General features: G+C 59.9%; 1 protein-coding gene across 6 annotated transcripts in view; it reads left to right on the top strand.

Annotated features, from left to right (window-relative positions):
• LOC141085046 (protein CEPU-1-like) overlaps positions 1 to 17,395 on the top strand; it is a 1,055,154-nt gene that overhangs the window by 836,793 nt on the left and 200,966 nt on the right. For all 6 annotated transcript variants that reach the window (XM_073570040.1, XM_073570042.1, XM_073570041.1 and 3 more), the window contains exon 6: positions 6,010 to 6,130. In XM_073570040.1, the coding sequence (XP_073426141.1) occupies positions 6,010 to 6,130 (121 nt within the window). The remainder of the gene's footprint in view (positions 1 to 6,009; positions 6,131 to 17,395) is intronic.

The raw sequence follows: 17,395 nt of genomic DNA, 5'->3' as shown, positions 1-17,395 counted from the left end.
GTCTAATTGTATTTTTTTATGTGCAATGGGCGGTTGGGAGGGCCCGTAAAAACTTGCACTCAGTTACTGTCGGCGACATCATCAATGTGGGGCTCAAGGATACCGGTGCAGAAAGAACCTTCATCCGTCTTGAATTGGTTTCCCTTGAAGAACTTACCTGGGAAGACCCTGACTTTCACCGGTATTCAGGGTGTTCACCAATCTTTGCTGATGGCTTTCCTAGACTCTGGTCTCTGTAATGGTTTGAGGGAAGTAGGGGGTGTCCAAGCACCTCCCCACAAATGTTTTTGGACCAATTTGGGATGGTTAGTTGGTCAATACGATCCTTCTAGATCTGGTACTTTGTGATTCAGTAGCATGATGATGGTGTGTCTCATTGTAGAGGAGAACTCAGCTATGTAGCGCTGTGGGGTCATGCTGCCAAGGATTCCCTCAAAAGAGGGAGAATCGGTGCTAAGGGCGATGGGGACAGGCTCGGGGATCATCAAGTAGCTTGTCCCGTGCAGCTGGTCAGTGTCACGAAGGACATTGACATGGCTGATGGTAGGTGCCCAGTGGTTAGCAGTGGTCCAGGAAGGATGGTAAAGTGGTATCCATAGCCTGTCAGGATGATGGGAAAGTGGTACCCATGGCCTGTTAGGATGAGGGGAACGTGTTATTTCCCCAGGGAGGCACCCTACCTAGTCGCTGTGACCCGTAGTCAAAGTGCCCAGAATGCAGGTAGCGTGCTGCCTTCTGGACTCTCCTCATTGAGCGGGGTAGCAGAACCAGTCCCAGTGGGTTCCAATGAGGTTGGGGCCTTAACATTGCTTCTGGCTGCCTCAAGCTAGGAGTTCCAGGCGGCTCTACGTTCAGACTGGAGGACCTCTCAGATAAGCCCATCTCTGAGTCTGACAAGGAGAGGGTATTCTGGGACCAGGGGAGGTTGTATTGTGAGACTGTTTCCTGTAACTCCCAATAGCAATGGCTGAGGGGGGAGATGTGTGCCCTATTGGTTTAGGGGAGAGTTGCTGCTAATTTCACTCGAGATCCCGCTGGCTGGACACTTGAGTGTCAGCAAAACTGTCTGACTGTCCTACTTTTATTGGCTTAAAATGAGGACAGATGTTACCAACTACCAACACTCCTGTACCACATGTTCAAGAGTGGTGACATTTGGACCTGCTCCGAAAGCTCCACTGCTCTATTTGCAGGTGATAGAAGATCCTTTCCAGAGAACTGCTGTGGACTTCTTTGGGCCACTGGCCATTCTTGGCAGGTCAGGAAAACGTTTCATCCATACTGTGGAAGATTATTCCACCCGGTACCCAAAGGCATTGCATCTGTCCTGACTTAGGGCCGATAAGGTGGTAGATGCCCTTTTGGCCATATATTTTTTTCAGTAGGATTTCCCAGGGAGATGCTTACGGACCAGGGGACTCAGTTCATGTCTCTTTTAATGCAAGCCTTCTGTAAGAAAATACAGGTGTAGCACCTGGTATCAAGATAATATCACCCACAGACCAATGATTTGTGTGAACATGTCAATGGTATCCTTAAGCAGATGCTTAAGATGCTGATGGAGTCCCATGGGAGCGACTGGGAGCGGTACCTCCCATATCTGCTGTTTGCTTGCCAAGAGGTCCACAGGCCTCAATGGAGTTCTCCTCTTCATGCTCTTGTACACATACTAGTCTGGGAGCAACTTGGTCTGGTAAGACAATCCTGGAAAGGGAAAGTGAACACTCCCGAAGTGTCCTATCTTTGTGTATGTCATGCGGCTACTTGGCAAAATGCAGTCAATGAAATGGCTGGTGCATGATTATATGGTGCAGGACTAAGCCAGCCTGAAACTGTGATACAACTGGAACACCCGGGAGCACGTGTACTAAATGGGTCAGAACGTGTGGACCCTAGTCCCAATGCCCCATAACAAGCTTCAGGTGGTCTGGGATGGTCCAAACCTTGTGCATCAGTATCTCGGTGACGTGAGTTATGTCGTCAACATTGACCACACCAGGAAGAGGCAGAATGTCTGCCATGTCAACATGTTGAAAGCTCATCATGACTGGGAGGCCTGCGCCCGTCCTTTGTGTAGCCTTCCCGATTAAGGGAAGACCGAAGTCCTGGTGTGTTTGCTGGCCGCAGCCCGGGACAAAGGGTCTATTGAGGATGCGGAGTTCAGCCCGCAGCTATACCAGAACCAGAGTCCCCAGCTGAGGGGTGGGTTCCGGCCCTACCTGATCATATTCACTGGTGTACCAAGAAAGACGCAATTAGCCATCCACCAAGTGGTCACAGGGAGTCACATGGTCCAGAAAAAGGAAAGGACAACCTGGTTCTGCTGTGTACTCTACTGGAGTGAAAATGCCATCACAGCCCCTGATGCAAACCCAATACCACACATCAATAAGCTGCTGATCACTTCGCCAGTGGCCGTTATTTGATAATTGTGGACTTTAATCGGGTGACTGGCAGATTCCTGTTCCAGGGAGGCACAGGAGATGTCCGTCTTTATTTCCTCATTCAAACTGTATGGATCTCTCGTCATGTCCTTTGGCATAAGAAATGCTCCTGCCATATTCCAATGATTGGTCATCCAGCTTCTTGAGGGACTATATGGGTTTTCTGTGGCTTACCTCCACAATATTGCCATGTTCAATCCCACCTGGGGCAGATGCTCAGGCGTATCCAGGGTTCTGGTTTAACTACAAAGCCAGGAAAATGTCAAATAGGCATGACTGAAGTGCAGTACATCTGTCATCGAGCAGGTGGCTAAACTCTAAAGTCTGAGCACGGGAAGGTGGAAGCTAACGCCTCTTAGCCTACCTCCAAGACCAAGAAACAGGATATGTCCTTCTTGGGTACTAGAGGAAGTTCTTCTTCAACTATAGTGCCCATGCCAAGCTCCTGGATCTCACCAAAAAGAAGATACCCCAGTCAACTGGATGACTGATTGTGAGTAGTCCTTCACAATGCTGCAAGTTGCCCTTGACAGTTCCCCCCCAGTTCTACAAGCCCTGGACTTCATCCGGCGGGTTGTGGTGCCCTGCGGAAGCTGCAGCAATACCCTATAAGGGCGCAACTTCGCCATAGTCACTGACCATACCCCTCTCACTTGGCCGCATCGGGTGGCTGGCGGCAATAATAAACTACTGCAGTGAGCTTGGTTCTACAGCAGTACAGTTTTACCATTCAATACAAGATTGGTAGTGAACATGTCAACAATAACATGCTGTCCTGCCAGGAAGATACCGGGAAGATGGGCTTGGGAGACAATCTGTATATTGGGCATATTCTGTGTCTAATTATAAATGTACAGCTGGTATAACCTGGGTATATTCTTGTGACAACACAGCATTTTATCTTAATTAGGTAGATGTCAATTTTCAGTAAGCCAGGAAGAATAGTTGGCTTTTGAATTTGTGTTACTTTCTGGTTCGTCAAGAAAACAGACTTTTGTTTGTGTAAGCCTGTAATATTGACTTGTAAGTTGACAATTTTGTTCTCTTATCCTGGATGACTAGTGATGCAGAGTCATGGAACAATGATGTTTGCTGATATGTTGCTTACACATTGTCCTGGCCAGCTAGTTTGTTGACTTGGAAAATAGCTGAGGAAAAACTAAATTAATCAAACAAAGTGAGTTGGTCTTATCACCATTATTTCCCATTACCTGTGAATACTGGTGAAGGACAGTTGCTAACTATAAAAAGAAGTTATATGCTTCTGTAACATGAGACAGAGATTCAGCCAAGACATCTGACATGCAAACATTCAAAGAACCAGAGACTCTTTACAGGACCGCAGCCAAGGCATCATGGCTCCATAACGAGCAACACAGATTTGTCATTCTACAGGATGCCAGCTAAGAGGACTATGACCCTGGCTCGAAGAATACAGATCTGCTCCATAGATCATCGCAAAAACATGGATATGTTTGGGGTAGTCAGGATTTGGACCCATGGATACATTTGTGGGGGCCAGGAATGTTACCCGCCGGTCGCCTGGCTTCATGCAGATGTTCGGAGAAGCCAGGTTGTGACCTTCCGAACAACTGGCCTTGTACTTCAACGGGCTCTCAGCTTCCTATGCTTGTCATTACCTCCTCTCTGTGTGCTTGCCACAGGTGGGGTAGTCGGCCCTGGAAGTTTTGAAGTCACAGTTGCTCTTATCCTGGTGAGTCAGTATAATTGTGAGACTTTGTAATGTGCACTATCTTGGGTATTTGGTTTAATAAAGCATTGCCACACTATTTTACCCTCTCCCTGTGTTGTCAGAGGAGTATTATGCCCACGGTAAAAGGAGAGCGGGCATTCGGTGGGATGATCACTGATCCATGTGGTTTCGGCTAGCGGACCAGAACACCCGCTGTATAATTCTGTATATAATTGTGTATGTACAGCTGGTATAACCTGGGTATCTCCTGTATATAATTATATATGTGCAGCTGGTGTAACCTGGGCATCTACTGTATATAATTATATATGTACAGCTGGTATAACCCGGGCATCTCCTGTATATAATTGTACAGGGTGGGCCATTTATATGGATTCACCTAGTGCCAGCTTTCCTGTTTCAGCGACTCTTGTGATGCCACTTCTCCTCAGCTGGTGAGCTACATTCAGATTATAAGACGCACTCCCATTTCCCCCCAAATTTGGATGAAAAACGTGTGTCTTATAATGCGAAAAATACGGTATATAAAGCTGTTATAACCTGGGTATATTTTGTATATAATAACATATATAAACCCGTTATAACCTGTGCATCTCCTGTATATAAGTATATCAGCAATAGATATACTGGAGATACCCAGGTTATACCAGCTGTACATATATAGTTATATACAGGAGCTGCCCAAGTTATACCAGCTGTACATATATCATTATATAACCAGTTACCATAGGGAACAATGATGTACTAGTCCAAATCAATAAAACACTATATCTTTATTGTTAGAAAATATAAAATTGACACATGTAGAAAAAGGAAACCGTGGAAATACATAAAATTACATCATAGTTGTGCATATCTGCTGTAACAATGGGGCACACCCACCCAAAATGAATACCCCAGCCAGTAAGCAATAAATACAATATCACCAGGTTATTAATTAATAAACGCACTATCAAATAAATATGTAGTATATTGATACTAACATTAACTGCACTTATAGGGAATCCATTATCTCTCCCTATATAAGCTACTTTGATAGTTGGTAATACTTACCAAAAAAAGTGTGCAGTGTGTACAGCTCCTGGTAAGGATCCAGAGGAGTGTGTGTGCCCGCCACAACGCACATTCTGGTACTACACACAACCCATCTCTGGTGCAGCATTTCTAAGAAGTGTGGCAAATACCGCCAGTGTATGGCTGTGTGAGAGGCGTCTGACCGATATCCAAGAAGTATTGTTTCTCCTTGCAGAGATTGACATGCTAAGCATACCGAGATGAGGAGCCTTAAAGCCGCAATGCTCCTCTGGGAAATATGCAAATTGTCTCTTCATAGAGGGAGAGGGCTAGAACTCTAGTGCCACCTATTGGAAGTAGCAATCCTAAAAGTCGGTGTCGACGCTTTAACCAAGATGGTGCACATTACAGGGTCTCACCCTTCCGCTGACTCGCCAGGATAATGGTAGATGTTATGTCCGAGCTCCCATGGTCAGTTTCCAGGTGTCCGTGCCATGATCGGCTTCTTAGACATCACAATGAGCATGTCCAAAGCTATCACAATGTATATGCGCAGTAACATCAATGGAGTTATCGGGCGCCGTATTTCTAAGGTACATCGTGTTTAGAGTGTAGATCTCTGTATTTCCTCCCAAAATGTATAAATGACCCCACTATTCAATCCCTCACCCATTGTACACTGATTGGGCGAGAAATGTCTCTAGGTATATAATTAAAGGGGAAGTACATCTATTATTTATTCCTTCACTAATCGTATGAACTCAATGGACAATAGTCCCCTATAATATAATATTGTTGGCATCCAAACATTACTTGACCATTGCCTGTTTTCTGCAGATCCACCTTATATTTTAGACGCACGGAACATTGGAGTGCCTTTGGGACATCAAGGAATCCTGCAGTGCGATGCGCTGGCTGTCCCTGCCGCTGAATTCTTCTGGTACAAGGAAGACAAGAGGTGTGAATTGTGGCAAAGCTGTTTCCTATGGGCACAGTGGTGATATTGTAGCAAGTCTGAGCAGAGCCCCGGGACGATGAAGTGCAGGGTGGAGTCGCAGGATAATGGGAGAAAAAATAAGGAGGCTCCATGGTGAAATCCTGGCAATAAGAAACTGGGGAGAGTGGCAGAATCTGCTCACCTGGTGGAGCTGCAGGTCTGGCACAATTCTGATGAGAGGAGTAGTGAAGTTGTAGTCCTCCTATAGACCACCGCCAATTAAAGACTATCATGGTTGTGGTGCCGCTGTCACAAGGAAGACTAAAATGAGATGGTGCAGAAAACAACAAGCACTTCTGAAAAGGCAGCAACACGTTACAAAATCAAATTGGCTTTCTTTCTCAGCTTATCCTTCTTTGAGTAAGCAATCAGATCGATTATTGAAACGCGTTGCTGTCTTTTCATAAATATTTTATTTTTCTGCACCTTCTCATCTTTGATTCATCCTGACAGCACCCACCATTTTTTTCTCATGTTTTTCCTCGCAAAGGTAATAGGAGGGCAGGGTGGAGGTGCACAGGAGCAGGAGGGCAGGGTGGAGGTGCACAGGAGCAGGGGAGGGCAGGGTGGAGGTGCACAGGAGCAGGGGAGGGCAGGGTGGAGGTGCACAGGAGCAGAGGAGGGCAGGGTGGAGGTGCACAGGAGCAGAGGAGGGCAGGGTGGAGGTGCACAGGAGCAGGGGAGGGCAGGGTGGAGGTGCACAGGAGCAGGATTGCAGGGTGGAGGTGCACAGGAGTAGGAGGGCAGGGTGGAGGTGGACAGGAGCAGGAGGGCAGGGTGGAGGTGGACAGGAGCAGGAGGGCAGGGTGGAGGTGCACAGGAGCAGGAGGGCAGGGTGGAGGTGCACAGGAGCAGGAGGGCAGGGTGGAGGTGGACAGGAGCAGGAGGGCAGGGTGGAGGTGCACAGGAGCAGGAGGGCAGGGTGGAGGTGCACAGGCACAGGAGGGCAGGGTGGAGGTGCGCAGGAGGGCAGGGTGGAGGTGCGCAGGAGGGCAGGGTGGAGGTGCGCAGGAGGGCAGGGTGGAGGTGCACAGGAGCAGGAGGGCAGAGTGGAGGTGCACAGGAGCAGGGGAGGGCAGGGTGGAGGTGCACAGGAGCAGGATTGCAGGGTGGAGGTGCACAGGCGCAGGAGGGCAGGGTGGAGGTGCGCAGGAGGGCAGGGTGGAGGTGCATAGGAGCAGGAGGGCAGAGTGGAGGTGCACAGGAGCAGGGGAGGGCAGGGTGGAGGTGCACAGGAGCAGGATTGCAGGGTGGAGGTGCACAGGAGCAGAGGAGGGCAGGGTGGAGGTGCACAGGAGCAGGGGAGGGCAGGGTGGAGGTGCACAGGAGCAGGATTGCAGGGTGGAAGTGGACAGGAGCAGGAGGGCAGGGTGGAGGTGGACAGGAGCAGGAGGGCAGGGTGGAGGTGCACAGGAGCAGAGGAGGGCAGGGTGGAGGTGCACAGGAGCAGAGGAGGGCAGGGTGGAGGTGCACAGGAGCAGGGGAGGGCAGGGTGGAGGTGCACAGGAGCAGGATTGCAGGGTGGAGGTGCACAGGAGCAGGAGGGCAGGGTGGAGGTGGACAGGAGCAGGAGGGCAGGGTGGAGGTGGACAGGAGCAGGAGGGCAGGGTGGAGGTGCACAGGAGCAGGAGGGCAGGGTGGAGGTGGACAGGAGCAGGAGGGCAGGGTGGAGGTGCACAGGAGCAGGAGGGCAGGGTGGAGGTGGACAGGAGCAGGGGAGGGCAGGGTGGAGGTGCACAGGAGCAGGGGAGGGCAGGGTGGAGGTGCACAGGAGCAGGAGGGCAGGGTGGAGGTGCACAGGAGCAGGAGGGCAGGGTGGAGGTGGACAGGAGCAGGAGGGCAGGGTGGAGGTGGACAGGAGCAGGAGGGCAGGGTGGAGGTGCACAGGAGCAGGAGGGCAGGGTGGAGGTGCACAGGAGCAGGAGGGCAGGGTGGAGGTGGACAGGAGCAGGAGGGCAGGGTGGAGGTGCACAGGAGCAGGAGGGCAGGGTGGAGGTGCACAGGAGCAGGAGGGCAGGGTGGAGGTGGACAGGAGCAGGAGGGCAGGGTGGAGGTGCACAGGAGCAGGAGGGCAGGGTGGAGGTGCACAGGCACAGGAGGGCAGGGTGGAGGTGCGCAGGAGGGCAGGGTGGAGGTGCGCAGGAGGGCAGGGTGGAGGTGCGCAGGAGGGCAGGGTGGAGGTGCACAGGAGCAGGAGGGCAGAGTGGAGGTGCACAGGAGCAGGGGAGGGCAGGGTGGAGGTGCACAGGAGCAGGATTGCAGGGTGGAGGTGCACAGGCGCAGGAGGGCAGGGTGGAGGTGCGCAGGAGGGCAGGGTGGAGGTGCATAGGAGCAGGAGGGCAGAGTGGAGGTGCACAGGAGCAGGGGAGGGCAGGGTGGAGGTGCACAGGAGCAGGATTGCAGGGTGGAGGTGCACAGGAGCAGAGGAGGGCAGGGTGGAGGTGCACAGGAGCAGGGGAGGGCAGGGTGGAGGTGCACAGGAGCAGGATTGCAGGGTGGAAGTGGACAGGAGCAGGAGGGCAGGGTGGAGGTGGACAGGAGCAGGAGGGCAGGGTGGAGGTGCACAGGAGCAGAGGAGGGCAGGGTGGAGGTGCACAGGAGCAGAGGAGGGCAGGGTGGAGGTGCACAGGAGCAGGGGAGGGCAGGGTGGAGGTGCACAGGAGCAGGATTGCAGGGTGGAGGTGCACAGGAGCAGGAGGGCAGGGTGGAGGTGGACAGGAGCAGGAGGGCAGGGTGGAGGTGGACAGGAGCAGGAGGGCAGGGTGGAGGTGCACAGGAGCAGGAGGGCAGGGTGGAGGTGGACAGGAGCAGGAGGGCAGGGTGGAGGTGCACAGGAGCAGGAGGGCAGGGTGGAGGTGGACAGGAGCAGGGGAGGGCAGGGTGGAGGTGCACAGGAGCAGGGGAGGGCAGGGTGGAGGTGCACAGGAGCAGGAGGGCAGGGTGGAGGTGCACAGGAGCAGGAGGGCAGGGTGGAGGCGGACAGGAGCAGGAGGGCAGGGTGGAGGTGCACAGGAGCAGGAGGGCAGGGTGGAGGTGGACAGGAGCGGGAGGGCAGGGTGGAGGTGGACAGGAGGGGAGGGCAGGGTGGAGGTGGACAGGAGCAGGGGAGGGCAGGGTGGAGGTGCACAGGAGCAGGGGAGGGCAGGGTGGAGGTGCACAGGAGCAGGGGAGGGCAGGGTGGAGGTGCACAGGAGCAGGAGGGCAGGGTGGAGGTGCACAGGAGCAGGAGGGCAGGGTGGAGGTGGACAGGAGCAGGAGGGCAGGGTGGAGGTGGACAGGAGCAGGAGGGCAGGGTGGAGGTGCACAGGAGCAGGAGGGCAGGGTGGAGGTGCACAGGAGCAGGAGGGCAGGGTGGAGGTGCACAGGAGCAGGAGGGCAGGGTGGAGGTGCACAGGCGCAGGAGGGCAGGGTGGAGGTGCGCAGGAGGGCAGGGTGGAGGTGCACAGGAGCAGGAGGGCAGAGTGGAGGTGCACAGGAGCAGGGGAGGGCAGGGTGGAGGTGCACAGGAGCAGGATTGCAGGGTGGAGGTGCACAGGAGCGGGATGGCAGGGTGGAGGTGCACAGGAGCGGGATGGCAGGGTGGAGGTGCACAGGAGCAGGGGAGGGCAGGGTGGAGGTGCACAGGAGCAGGGGAGGGCAGGGTGGAGGTGCACAGGAGCAGGATTGCAGGGTGGAGGTGCACAGGAGCGGGAGGGCAGGGTGGAGGTGGACAGGAGCGGGAGGGCAGGGTGGAGGTGCACAGGAGCAAGAGGGCAGGGTGGAGGTGGACAGGAGCAGGAGGGCAGGGTGGAGGTGCACAGGAGCAGGAGGGCAGGGTGGAGGTGGACAGGAGCAGGAGGGCAGGGTGGAGGTGCACAGGAGCAGGAGGGCAGGGTGGAGGTGCACAGGCGCAGGAGGGCAGGGTGGAGGTGCGCAGGAGGGCAGGGTGGAGGTGCGCAGGAGGGCAGGGTGGAGGTGCGCAGGAGGGCAGGGTGGAGGTGCACAGGAGCAGGAGGGCAGAGTGGAGGTGCACAGGAGCAGGGGAGGGCAGGGTGGAGGTGCATAGGAGCAGGATTGCAGGGTGGAGGTGCACAGGCGCAGGAGGGCAGGGTGGAGGTGCGCAGGAGGGCAGGGTGGAGGTGCACAGGAGCAGGAGGGCAGAGTGGAGGTGCACAGGAGCAGGGGAGGGCAGGGTGGAGGTGCACAGGAGCAGGATTGCAGGGTGGAGGTGCACAGGAGCAGGATTGCAGGGTGGAGGTGCACAGGAGCAGGGGAGGGCAGGGTGGAGGTGCACAGGAGCAGGGGAGGGCAGGGTGGAGGTGCACAGGAGCAGGAGGGCAGGGTGGAGGTGCACAGGAGCAGGAGGGCAGGGTGGAGGTGCACAGGAGCAGGAGGGCAGGGTGGAGGTGGACAGGAGCAGGAGGGCAGGGTGGAGGTGCACAGGAGCAGGAGGGCAGGGTGGAGGTGGACAGGAGCAGGAGGGCAGGGTGGAGGTGCACAGGAGCAGGAGGGCAGGGTGGAGGTGCACAGGAGCAGGAGGGCAGGGTGGAGGTGCACAGGCGCAGGAGGGCAGGGTGGAGGTGCGCAGGAGGGCAGGGTGGAGGTGCACAGGAGCAGGAGGGCAGAGTGGAGGTGCACAGGAGCAGGGGAGGGCAGGGTGGAGGTGCACAGGAGCAGGATTGCAGGGTGGAGGTGCACAGGAGCGGGAGGGCAGGGTGGAGGTGCACAGAAGCGGGAGGGCAGGGTGGAGGTGCACAGGAGCAGGGGAGGGCAGGGTGGAGGTGCACAGGAGCAGGGGAGGGCAGGGTGGAGGTGCACAGGAGCAGGATTTCAGGGTGGAGGTGCACAGGAGCGGGAGGGCAGGGTGGAGGTGCACAGGAGCAGGAGGGCAGGGTGGAGGTGCACAGGCGCAGGAGGGTAGGGTGGAGGTGCGCAGGAGGGCAGGGTGGAGGTGCGCAGGAGGGCAGGGTGGAGGTGCACAGGAGCAGGAGGGCAGAGTGGAGGTGCACAGGAGCAGGGGAGGGCAGGGTGGAGGTGCACAGGAGCAGGATTGCAGGGTGGAGGTGCACAGGCGCAGGAGGGCAGGGTGGAGGTGCGCAGGAGGGCAGGGTGGAGGTGCACAGGAGCAGGAGGGCAGAGTGGAGGTGCACAGGAGCAGGGGAGGGCAGGGTGGAGGTGCACAGGAGCAGGATTGCAGGGTGGAGGTGCACAGGAGCAGGATTGCAGGGTGGAGGTGGACAGGAGCAGGGGAGGGCAGGGTGGAGGTGCACAGGAGCAGGGGAGGGCAGGGTGGAGGTGCACAGGAGCAGGAGGGCAGGGTGGAGGTGCACAGGAGCAGGAGGGCAGGGTGGAGGTGGACAGGAGCAGGAGGGCAGGGTGGAGGTGCACAGGAGCAGGAGGGCAGGGTGGAGGTGGACAGGAGCAGGAGGGCAGGGTGGAGGTGCACAGGAGCAGGAGGGCAGGGTGGAGGTGCACAGGAGCAGGGGAGGGCAGGGTGGAGGTGCACAGGAGCAGGATTGCAGGGTGGAGGTGCACAGGAGCGGGAGGGCAGGGTGGAGGTGCACAGGAGCGGGAGGGCAGGGTGGAGGTGCACAGGAGCGGGAGGGCAGGGTGGAGGTGCACAGGAGCAGGGGAGGGCAGGGTGGAGGTGCACAGGAGCAGGGGAGGGAAGGGTGGAGGTGCACAGGAGCAGGATTTCAGGGTGGAGGTGCACAGGAGCGGGAGGGCAGGGTGGAGGTGCACAGGAGCAGGAGGGCAGGGTGGAGGTGCACAGGCGCAGGAGGGTAGGGTGGAAGTGCGCAGGAGGGCAGGGTGGAGGTGCGCAGGAGGGCAGGGTGGAGGTGCACAGGAGCAGGAGGGCAGAGTGGAGGTGCACAGGAGCAGGGGAGGGCAGGGTGGAGGTGCACAGGAGCAGGATTGCAGGGTGGAGGTGCACAGGCGCAGGAGGGCAGGGTGGAGGTGCGCAGGAGGGCAGGGTGGAGGTGCACAGGAGCAGGAGGGCAGAGTGGAGGTGCACAGGAGCAGGGGAGGGCAGGGTGGAGGTGCACAGGAGCAGGATTGCAGGGTAGAGGTGCACAGGAGCAGGATTGCAGGGTGGAGGTGGACAGGAGCAGGGGAGGGCAGGGTGGAGGTGCACAGGAGCAGGGGAGGGCAGGGTGGAGGTGCACAGGAGCAGGGGAGGGCAGGGTGGAGGTGCACAGGAGCAGGAGGGCAGGGTGGAGGTGCACAGGAGCAGGAGGGCAGGGTGGAGGTGCACAGGAGCAGGAGGGCAGGGTGGAGGTGGACAGGAGCAGGAGGGCAGGGTGGAGGTGCACAGGAGCAGGAGGGCAGGGTGGAGGTGGACAGGAGCAGGAGGGCAGGGTGGAGGTGCACAGGAGCAGGAGGGCAGGGTGGAGGTGCACAGGCGCAGGAGGGCAGGGTGGAGGTGCGCAGGAGGGCAGGGTGGAGGTGCACAGGAGCAGGAGGGCAGAGTGGAGGTGCACAGGAGCAGGGGAGGGCAGGGTGGAGGTGCACAGGAGCGGGAGGGCAGGGTGGAGGTGCACAGGAGCGGGAGGGCAGGGTGGAGGTGCACAGGAGCAGTGGAGGGCAGGGTGGAGGTGCACAGGAGCAGGGGAGGGCAGGGTGGAGGTGCACAGGAGCAGTATTTCAGGGTGGAGGTGCACAGGAGCGGGAGGGCAGGGTGGAGGTGGACAGGAGTGGGAGGGCAGGGTGGAGGTGCACAGGAGCAGGAGGGCAGGGTGGAGGTGGACAGGAGCAGGAGGGCAGGGTGGAGGTGCACAGGCGCAGGAGGGCAGGGTGGAGGTGCGCAGGAGGGCAGGGTGGAGGTGCACAGGAGCAGGAGGGCAGAGTGGAGGTGCACAGGAGCAGGGGAGGGCAGGGTGGAGGTGCACAGGAGCAGGATTGCAGGGTGGAGGTGCACAGGAGCAGGAGGGCAGGGTGGAGGTGCACAGGAGCGGGAGGGCAGGGTGGAGGTGCACAGGAGCAGGATTGCAGGGTGGAAGTGGACAGGAGCAGGAGGGCAGGGTGGAGGTGGACAGGAGCAGGAGGGCAGGGTGGAGGTGGACAGGAGCGGGAGGGCATGGTGGAGGTGGACAGGAGCAGGGGAGGGCAGGGTGGAGGTGCACAGGAGGGCAGGGTGGAGGTGCATAGGAGCAGGAGGGCAGAGTGGAGGTGCACAGGAGCAGGGGAGGGCAGGGTGGAGGTGCACAGGAGCAGGATTGCAGGGTGGAGGTGCACAGGAGCAGAGGAGGGCAGGGTGGAGGTGCACAGGAGCAGGGGAGGGCAGGGTGGAGGTGCACAGGAGCAGGATTGCAGGGTGGAAGTGGACAGGAGCAGGAGGGCAGGGTGGAGGTGGACAGGAGCAGGAGGGCAGGGTGGAGGTGCACAGGAGCAGGAGGGCAGGGTGGAGGTGCACAGGAGCAGAGGAGGGCAGGGTGGAGGTGCACAGGAGCAGAGGAGGGCAGGGTGGAGGTGCACAGGAGCAGGGGAGGGCAGGGTGGAGGTGCACAGGAGCGGGATTGCAGAGTGGAGGTGCACAGGAGCGGGAGGGCAGGGTGGAGGTGCACAGGAGCGGGAGGGCAGGGTGGAGGTGCACAGGAGCAGGATTGCAGGGTGGAAGTGGACAGGAGCAGGAGGGCAGGGTGGAGGTGGACAGGAGCAGGAGGGCAGGGTGGAGGTGGACAGGAGCGGGAGGGCATGGTGGAGGTGGACAGGAGCAGGGGAGGGCAGGGTGGAGGTGCACAGGAGGGCAGGGTGGAGGTGCATAGGAGCAGGAGGGCAGAGTGGAGGTGCACAGGAGCAGGGGAGGGCAGGGTGGAGGTGCACAGGAGCAGGATTGCAGGGTGGAGGTGCACAGGAGCAGAGGAGGGCAGGGTGGAGGTGCACAGGAGCAGGGGAGGGCAGGGTGGAGGTGCACAGGAGCAGGATTGCAGGGTGGAAGTGGACAGGAGCAGGAGGGCAGGGTGGAGGTGGACAGGAGCAGGAGGGCAGGGTGGAGGTGCACAGGAGCAGGGGAGGGCAGGGTGGAGGTGCACAGGAGCAGGGGAGGGCAGGGTGGAGGTGCACAGGAGCAGAGGAGGGCAGGGTGGAGGTGCACAGGAGCAGAGGAGGGCAGGGTGGAGGTGCACAGGAGCAGGGGAGGGCAGGGTGGAGGTGCACAGGAGCAGGATTGCAGGGTGGAGGTGCACAGGAGTAGGAGGGCAGGGTGGAGGTGGACAGGAGCAGGAGGGCAGGGTGGAGGTGGACAGGAGCAGGAGGGCAGGGTGGAGGTGCACAGGAGCAGGAGGGCAGGGTGGAGGTGCACAGGAGCAGGAGGGCAGGGTGGAGGTGGACAGGAGCAGGAGGGCAGGGTGGAGGTGCACAGGAGCAGGAGGGCAGGGTGGAGGTGCACAGGCACAGGAGGGCAGGGTGGAGGTGCGCAGGAGGGCAGGGTGGAGGTGCGCAGGAGGGCAGGGTGGAGGTGTGCAGGAGGGCAGGGTGGAGGTGCACAGGAGCAGGAGGGCAGAGTGGAGGTGCACAGGAGCAGGGGAGGGCAGGGTGGAGGTGCACAGGAGCAGGATTGCAGGGTGGAGGTGCACAGGCGCAGGAGGGCAGGGTGGAGGTGCGCAGGAGGGCAGGGTGGAGGTGCATAGGAGCAGGAGGGCAGAGTGGAGGTGCACAGGAGCAGGGGAGGGCAGGGTGGAGGTGCACAGGAGCAGGATTGCAGGGTGGAGGTGCACAGGAGCAGAGGAGGGCAGGGTGGAGGTGCACAGGAGCAGGGGAGGGCAGGGTGGAGGTGCACAGGAGCAGGATTGCAGGGTGGAAGTGGACAGGAGCAGGAGGGCAGGGTGGAGGTGGACAGGAGCAGGAGGGCAGGGTGGAGGTGCACAGGAGCAGAGGAGGGCAGGGTGGAGGTGCACAGGAGCAGAGGAGGGCAGGGTGGAGGTGCACAGGAGCAGGGGAGGGCAGGGTGGAGGTGCACAGGAGCAGGATTGCAGGGTGGAGGTGCACAGGAGCAGGAGGGCAGGGTGGAGGTGGACAGGAGCAGGAGGGCAGGGTGGAGGTGGACAGGAGCAGGAGGGCAGGGTGGAGGTGCACAGGAGCAGGAGGGCAGGGTGGAGGTGGACAGGAGCAGGAGGGCAGGGTGGAGGTGCACAGGAGCAGGAGGGCAGGGTGGAGGTGGACAGGAGCAGGGGAGGGCAGGGTGGAGGTGCACAGGAGCAGGGGAGGGCAGGGTGGAGGTGCACAGGAGCAGGAGGGCAGGGTGGAGGTGCACAGGAGCAGGAGGGCAGGGTGGAGGTGCACAGGAGCAGGAGGGCAGGGTGGAGGTGGACAGGAGCGGGAGGGCAGGGTGGAGGTGGACAGGAGGGGAGGGCAGGGTGGAGGTGGACAGGAGCAGGGGAGGGCAGGGTGGAGGTGCACAGGAGCAGGGGAGGGCAGGGTGGAGGTGCACAGGAGCAGGGGAGGGCAGGGTGGAGGTGCACAGGAGCAGGAGGGCAGGGTGGAGGTGCACAGGAGCAGGAGGGCAGGGTGGAGGTGGACAGGAGCAGGAGGGCAGGGTGGAGGTGGACAGGAGCAGGAGGGCAGGGTGGAGGTGCACAGGAGCAGGAGGGCAGGGTGGAGGTGCACAGGAGCAGGAGGGCAGGGTGGAGGTGCACAGGAGCAGGAGGGCAGGGTGGAGGTGCACAGGCGCAGGAGGGCAGGGTGGAGGTGCGCAGGAGGGCAGGGTGGAGGTGCACAGGAGCAGGAGGGCAGAGTGGAGGTGCACAGGAGCAGGGGAGGGCAGGGTGGAGGTGCACAGGAGCAGGATTGCAGGGTGGAGGTGCACAGGAGCGGGATGGCAGGGTGGAGGTGCACAGGAGCGGGATGGCAGGGTGGAGGTGCACAGGAGCAGGGGAGGGCAGGGTGGAGGTGCACAGGAGCAGGGGAGGGCAGGGTGGAGGTGCACAGGAGCAGGATTGCAGGGTGGAGGTGCACAGGAGCGGGAGGGCAGGGTGGAGGTGGACAGGAGCAGGAGGGCAGGGTGGAGGTGGACAGGAGCAGGAGGGCAGGGTGGAGGTGCACAGGAGCAGGAGGGCAGGGTGGAGGTGGACAGGAGCAGGAGGGCAGGGTGGAGGTGCACAGGAGCAGGAGGGCAGGGTGGAGGTGGACAGGAGCAGGGGAGGGCAGGGTGGAGGTGCACAGGAGCAGGGGAGGGCAGGGTGGAGGTGCACAGGAGCAGGAGGGCAGGGTGGAGGTGCACAGGAGCAGGAGGGCAGGGTGGAGGTGCACAGGAGCAGGAGGGCAGGGTGGAGGTGGACAGGAGCGGGAGGGCAGGGTGGAGGTGGACAGGAGGGGAGGGCAGGGTGGAGGTGGACAGGAGCAGGGGAGGGCAGGGTGGAGGTGCACAGGAGCAGGGGAGGGCAGGGTGGAGGTGCACAGGAGCAGGGGAGGGCAGGGTGGAGGTGCACAGGAGCAGGAGGGCAGGGTGGAGGTGCACAGGAGCAGGAGGGCAGGGTGGAGGTGGACAGGAGCAGGAGGGCAGGGTGGAGGTGGACAGGAGCAGGAGGGCAGGGTGGAGGTGCACAGGAGCAGGAGGGCAGGGTGGAGGTGCACAGGAGCAGGAGGGCAGGGTGGAGGTGCACAGGAGCAGGAGGGCAGGGTGGAGGTGCACAGGCGCAGGAGGGCAGGGTGGAGGTGCGCAGGAGGGCAGGGTGGAGGTGCACAGGAGCAGGAGGGCAGAGTGGAGGTGCACAGGAGCAGGGGAGGGCAGGGTGGAGGTGCACAGGAGCAGGATTGCAGGGTGGAGGTGCACAGGAGCGGGATGGCAGGGTGGAGGTGCACAGGAGCGGGATGGCAGGGTGGAGGTGCACAGGAGCAGGGGAGGGCAGGGTGGAGGTGCACAGGAGCAGGGGAGGGCAGGGTGGAGGTGCACAGGAGCAGGATTGCAGGGTGGAGGTGCACAGGAGCGGGAGGGCAGGGTGGAGGTGGACAGGAGCGGGAGGGCAGGGTGGAGGTGCACAGGAGCAAGAGGGCAGGGTGGAGGTGGACAGGAGCAGGAGGGCAGGGTGGAGGTGCACAGGAGCAGGAGGGCAGGGTGGAGGTGGACAGGAGCAGGAGGGCAGGGTGGAGGTGCACAGGAGCAGGAGGGCAGGGTGGAGGTGCACAGGCGCAGGAGGGCAGGGTGGAGGTGCGCAGGAGGGCAGGGTGGAGGTGCGCAGGAGGGCAGGGTGGAGGTGCGCAGGAGGGCAGGGTGGAGGTGCACAGGAGCAGGAGGGCAGAGTGGAGGTG

This window comes from Dendrobates tinctorius, unplaced genomic scaffold (genome assembly GCF_039654945.1).
Source record: "Dendrobates tinctorius isolate UK_male_01 unplaced genomic scaffold, ASM3965494v1 ptg000028l, whole genome shotgun sequence".
NCBI classification, from domain to species: domain Eukaryota; kingdom Metazoa; phylum Chordata; class Amphibia; order Anura; family Dendrobatidae; genus Dendrobates; species Dendrobates tinctorius.
Note: the sequence above shows the minus strand (reverse complement) of the source record. Positions and strands in the feature narration are given on the sequence as shown.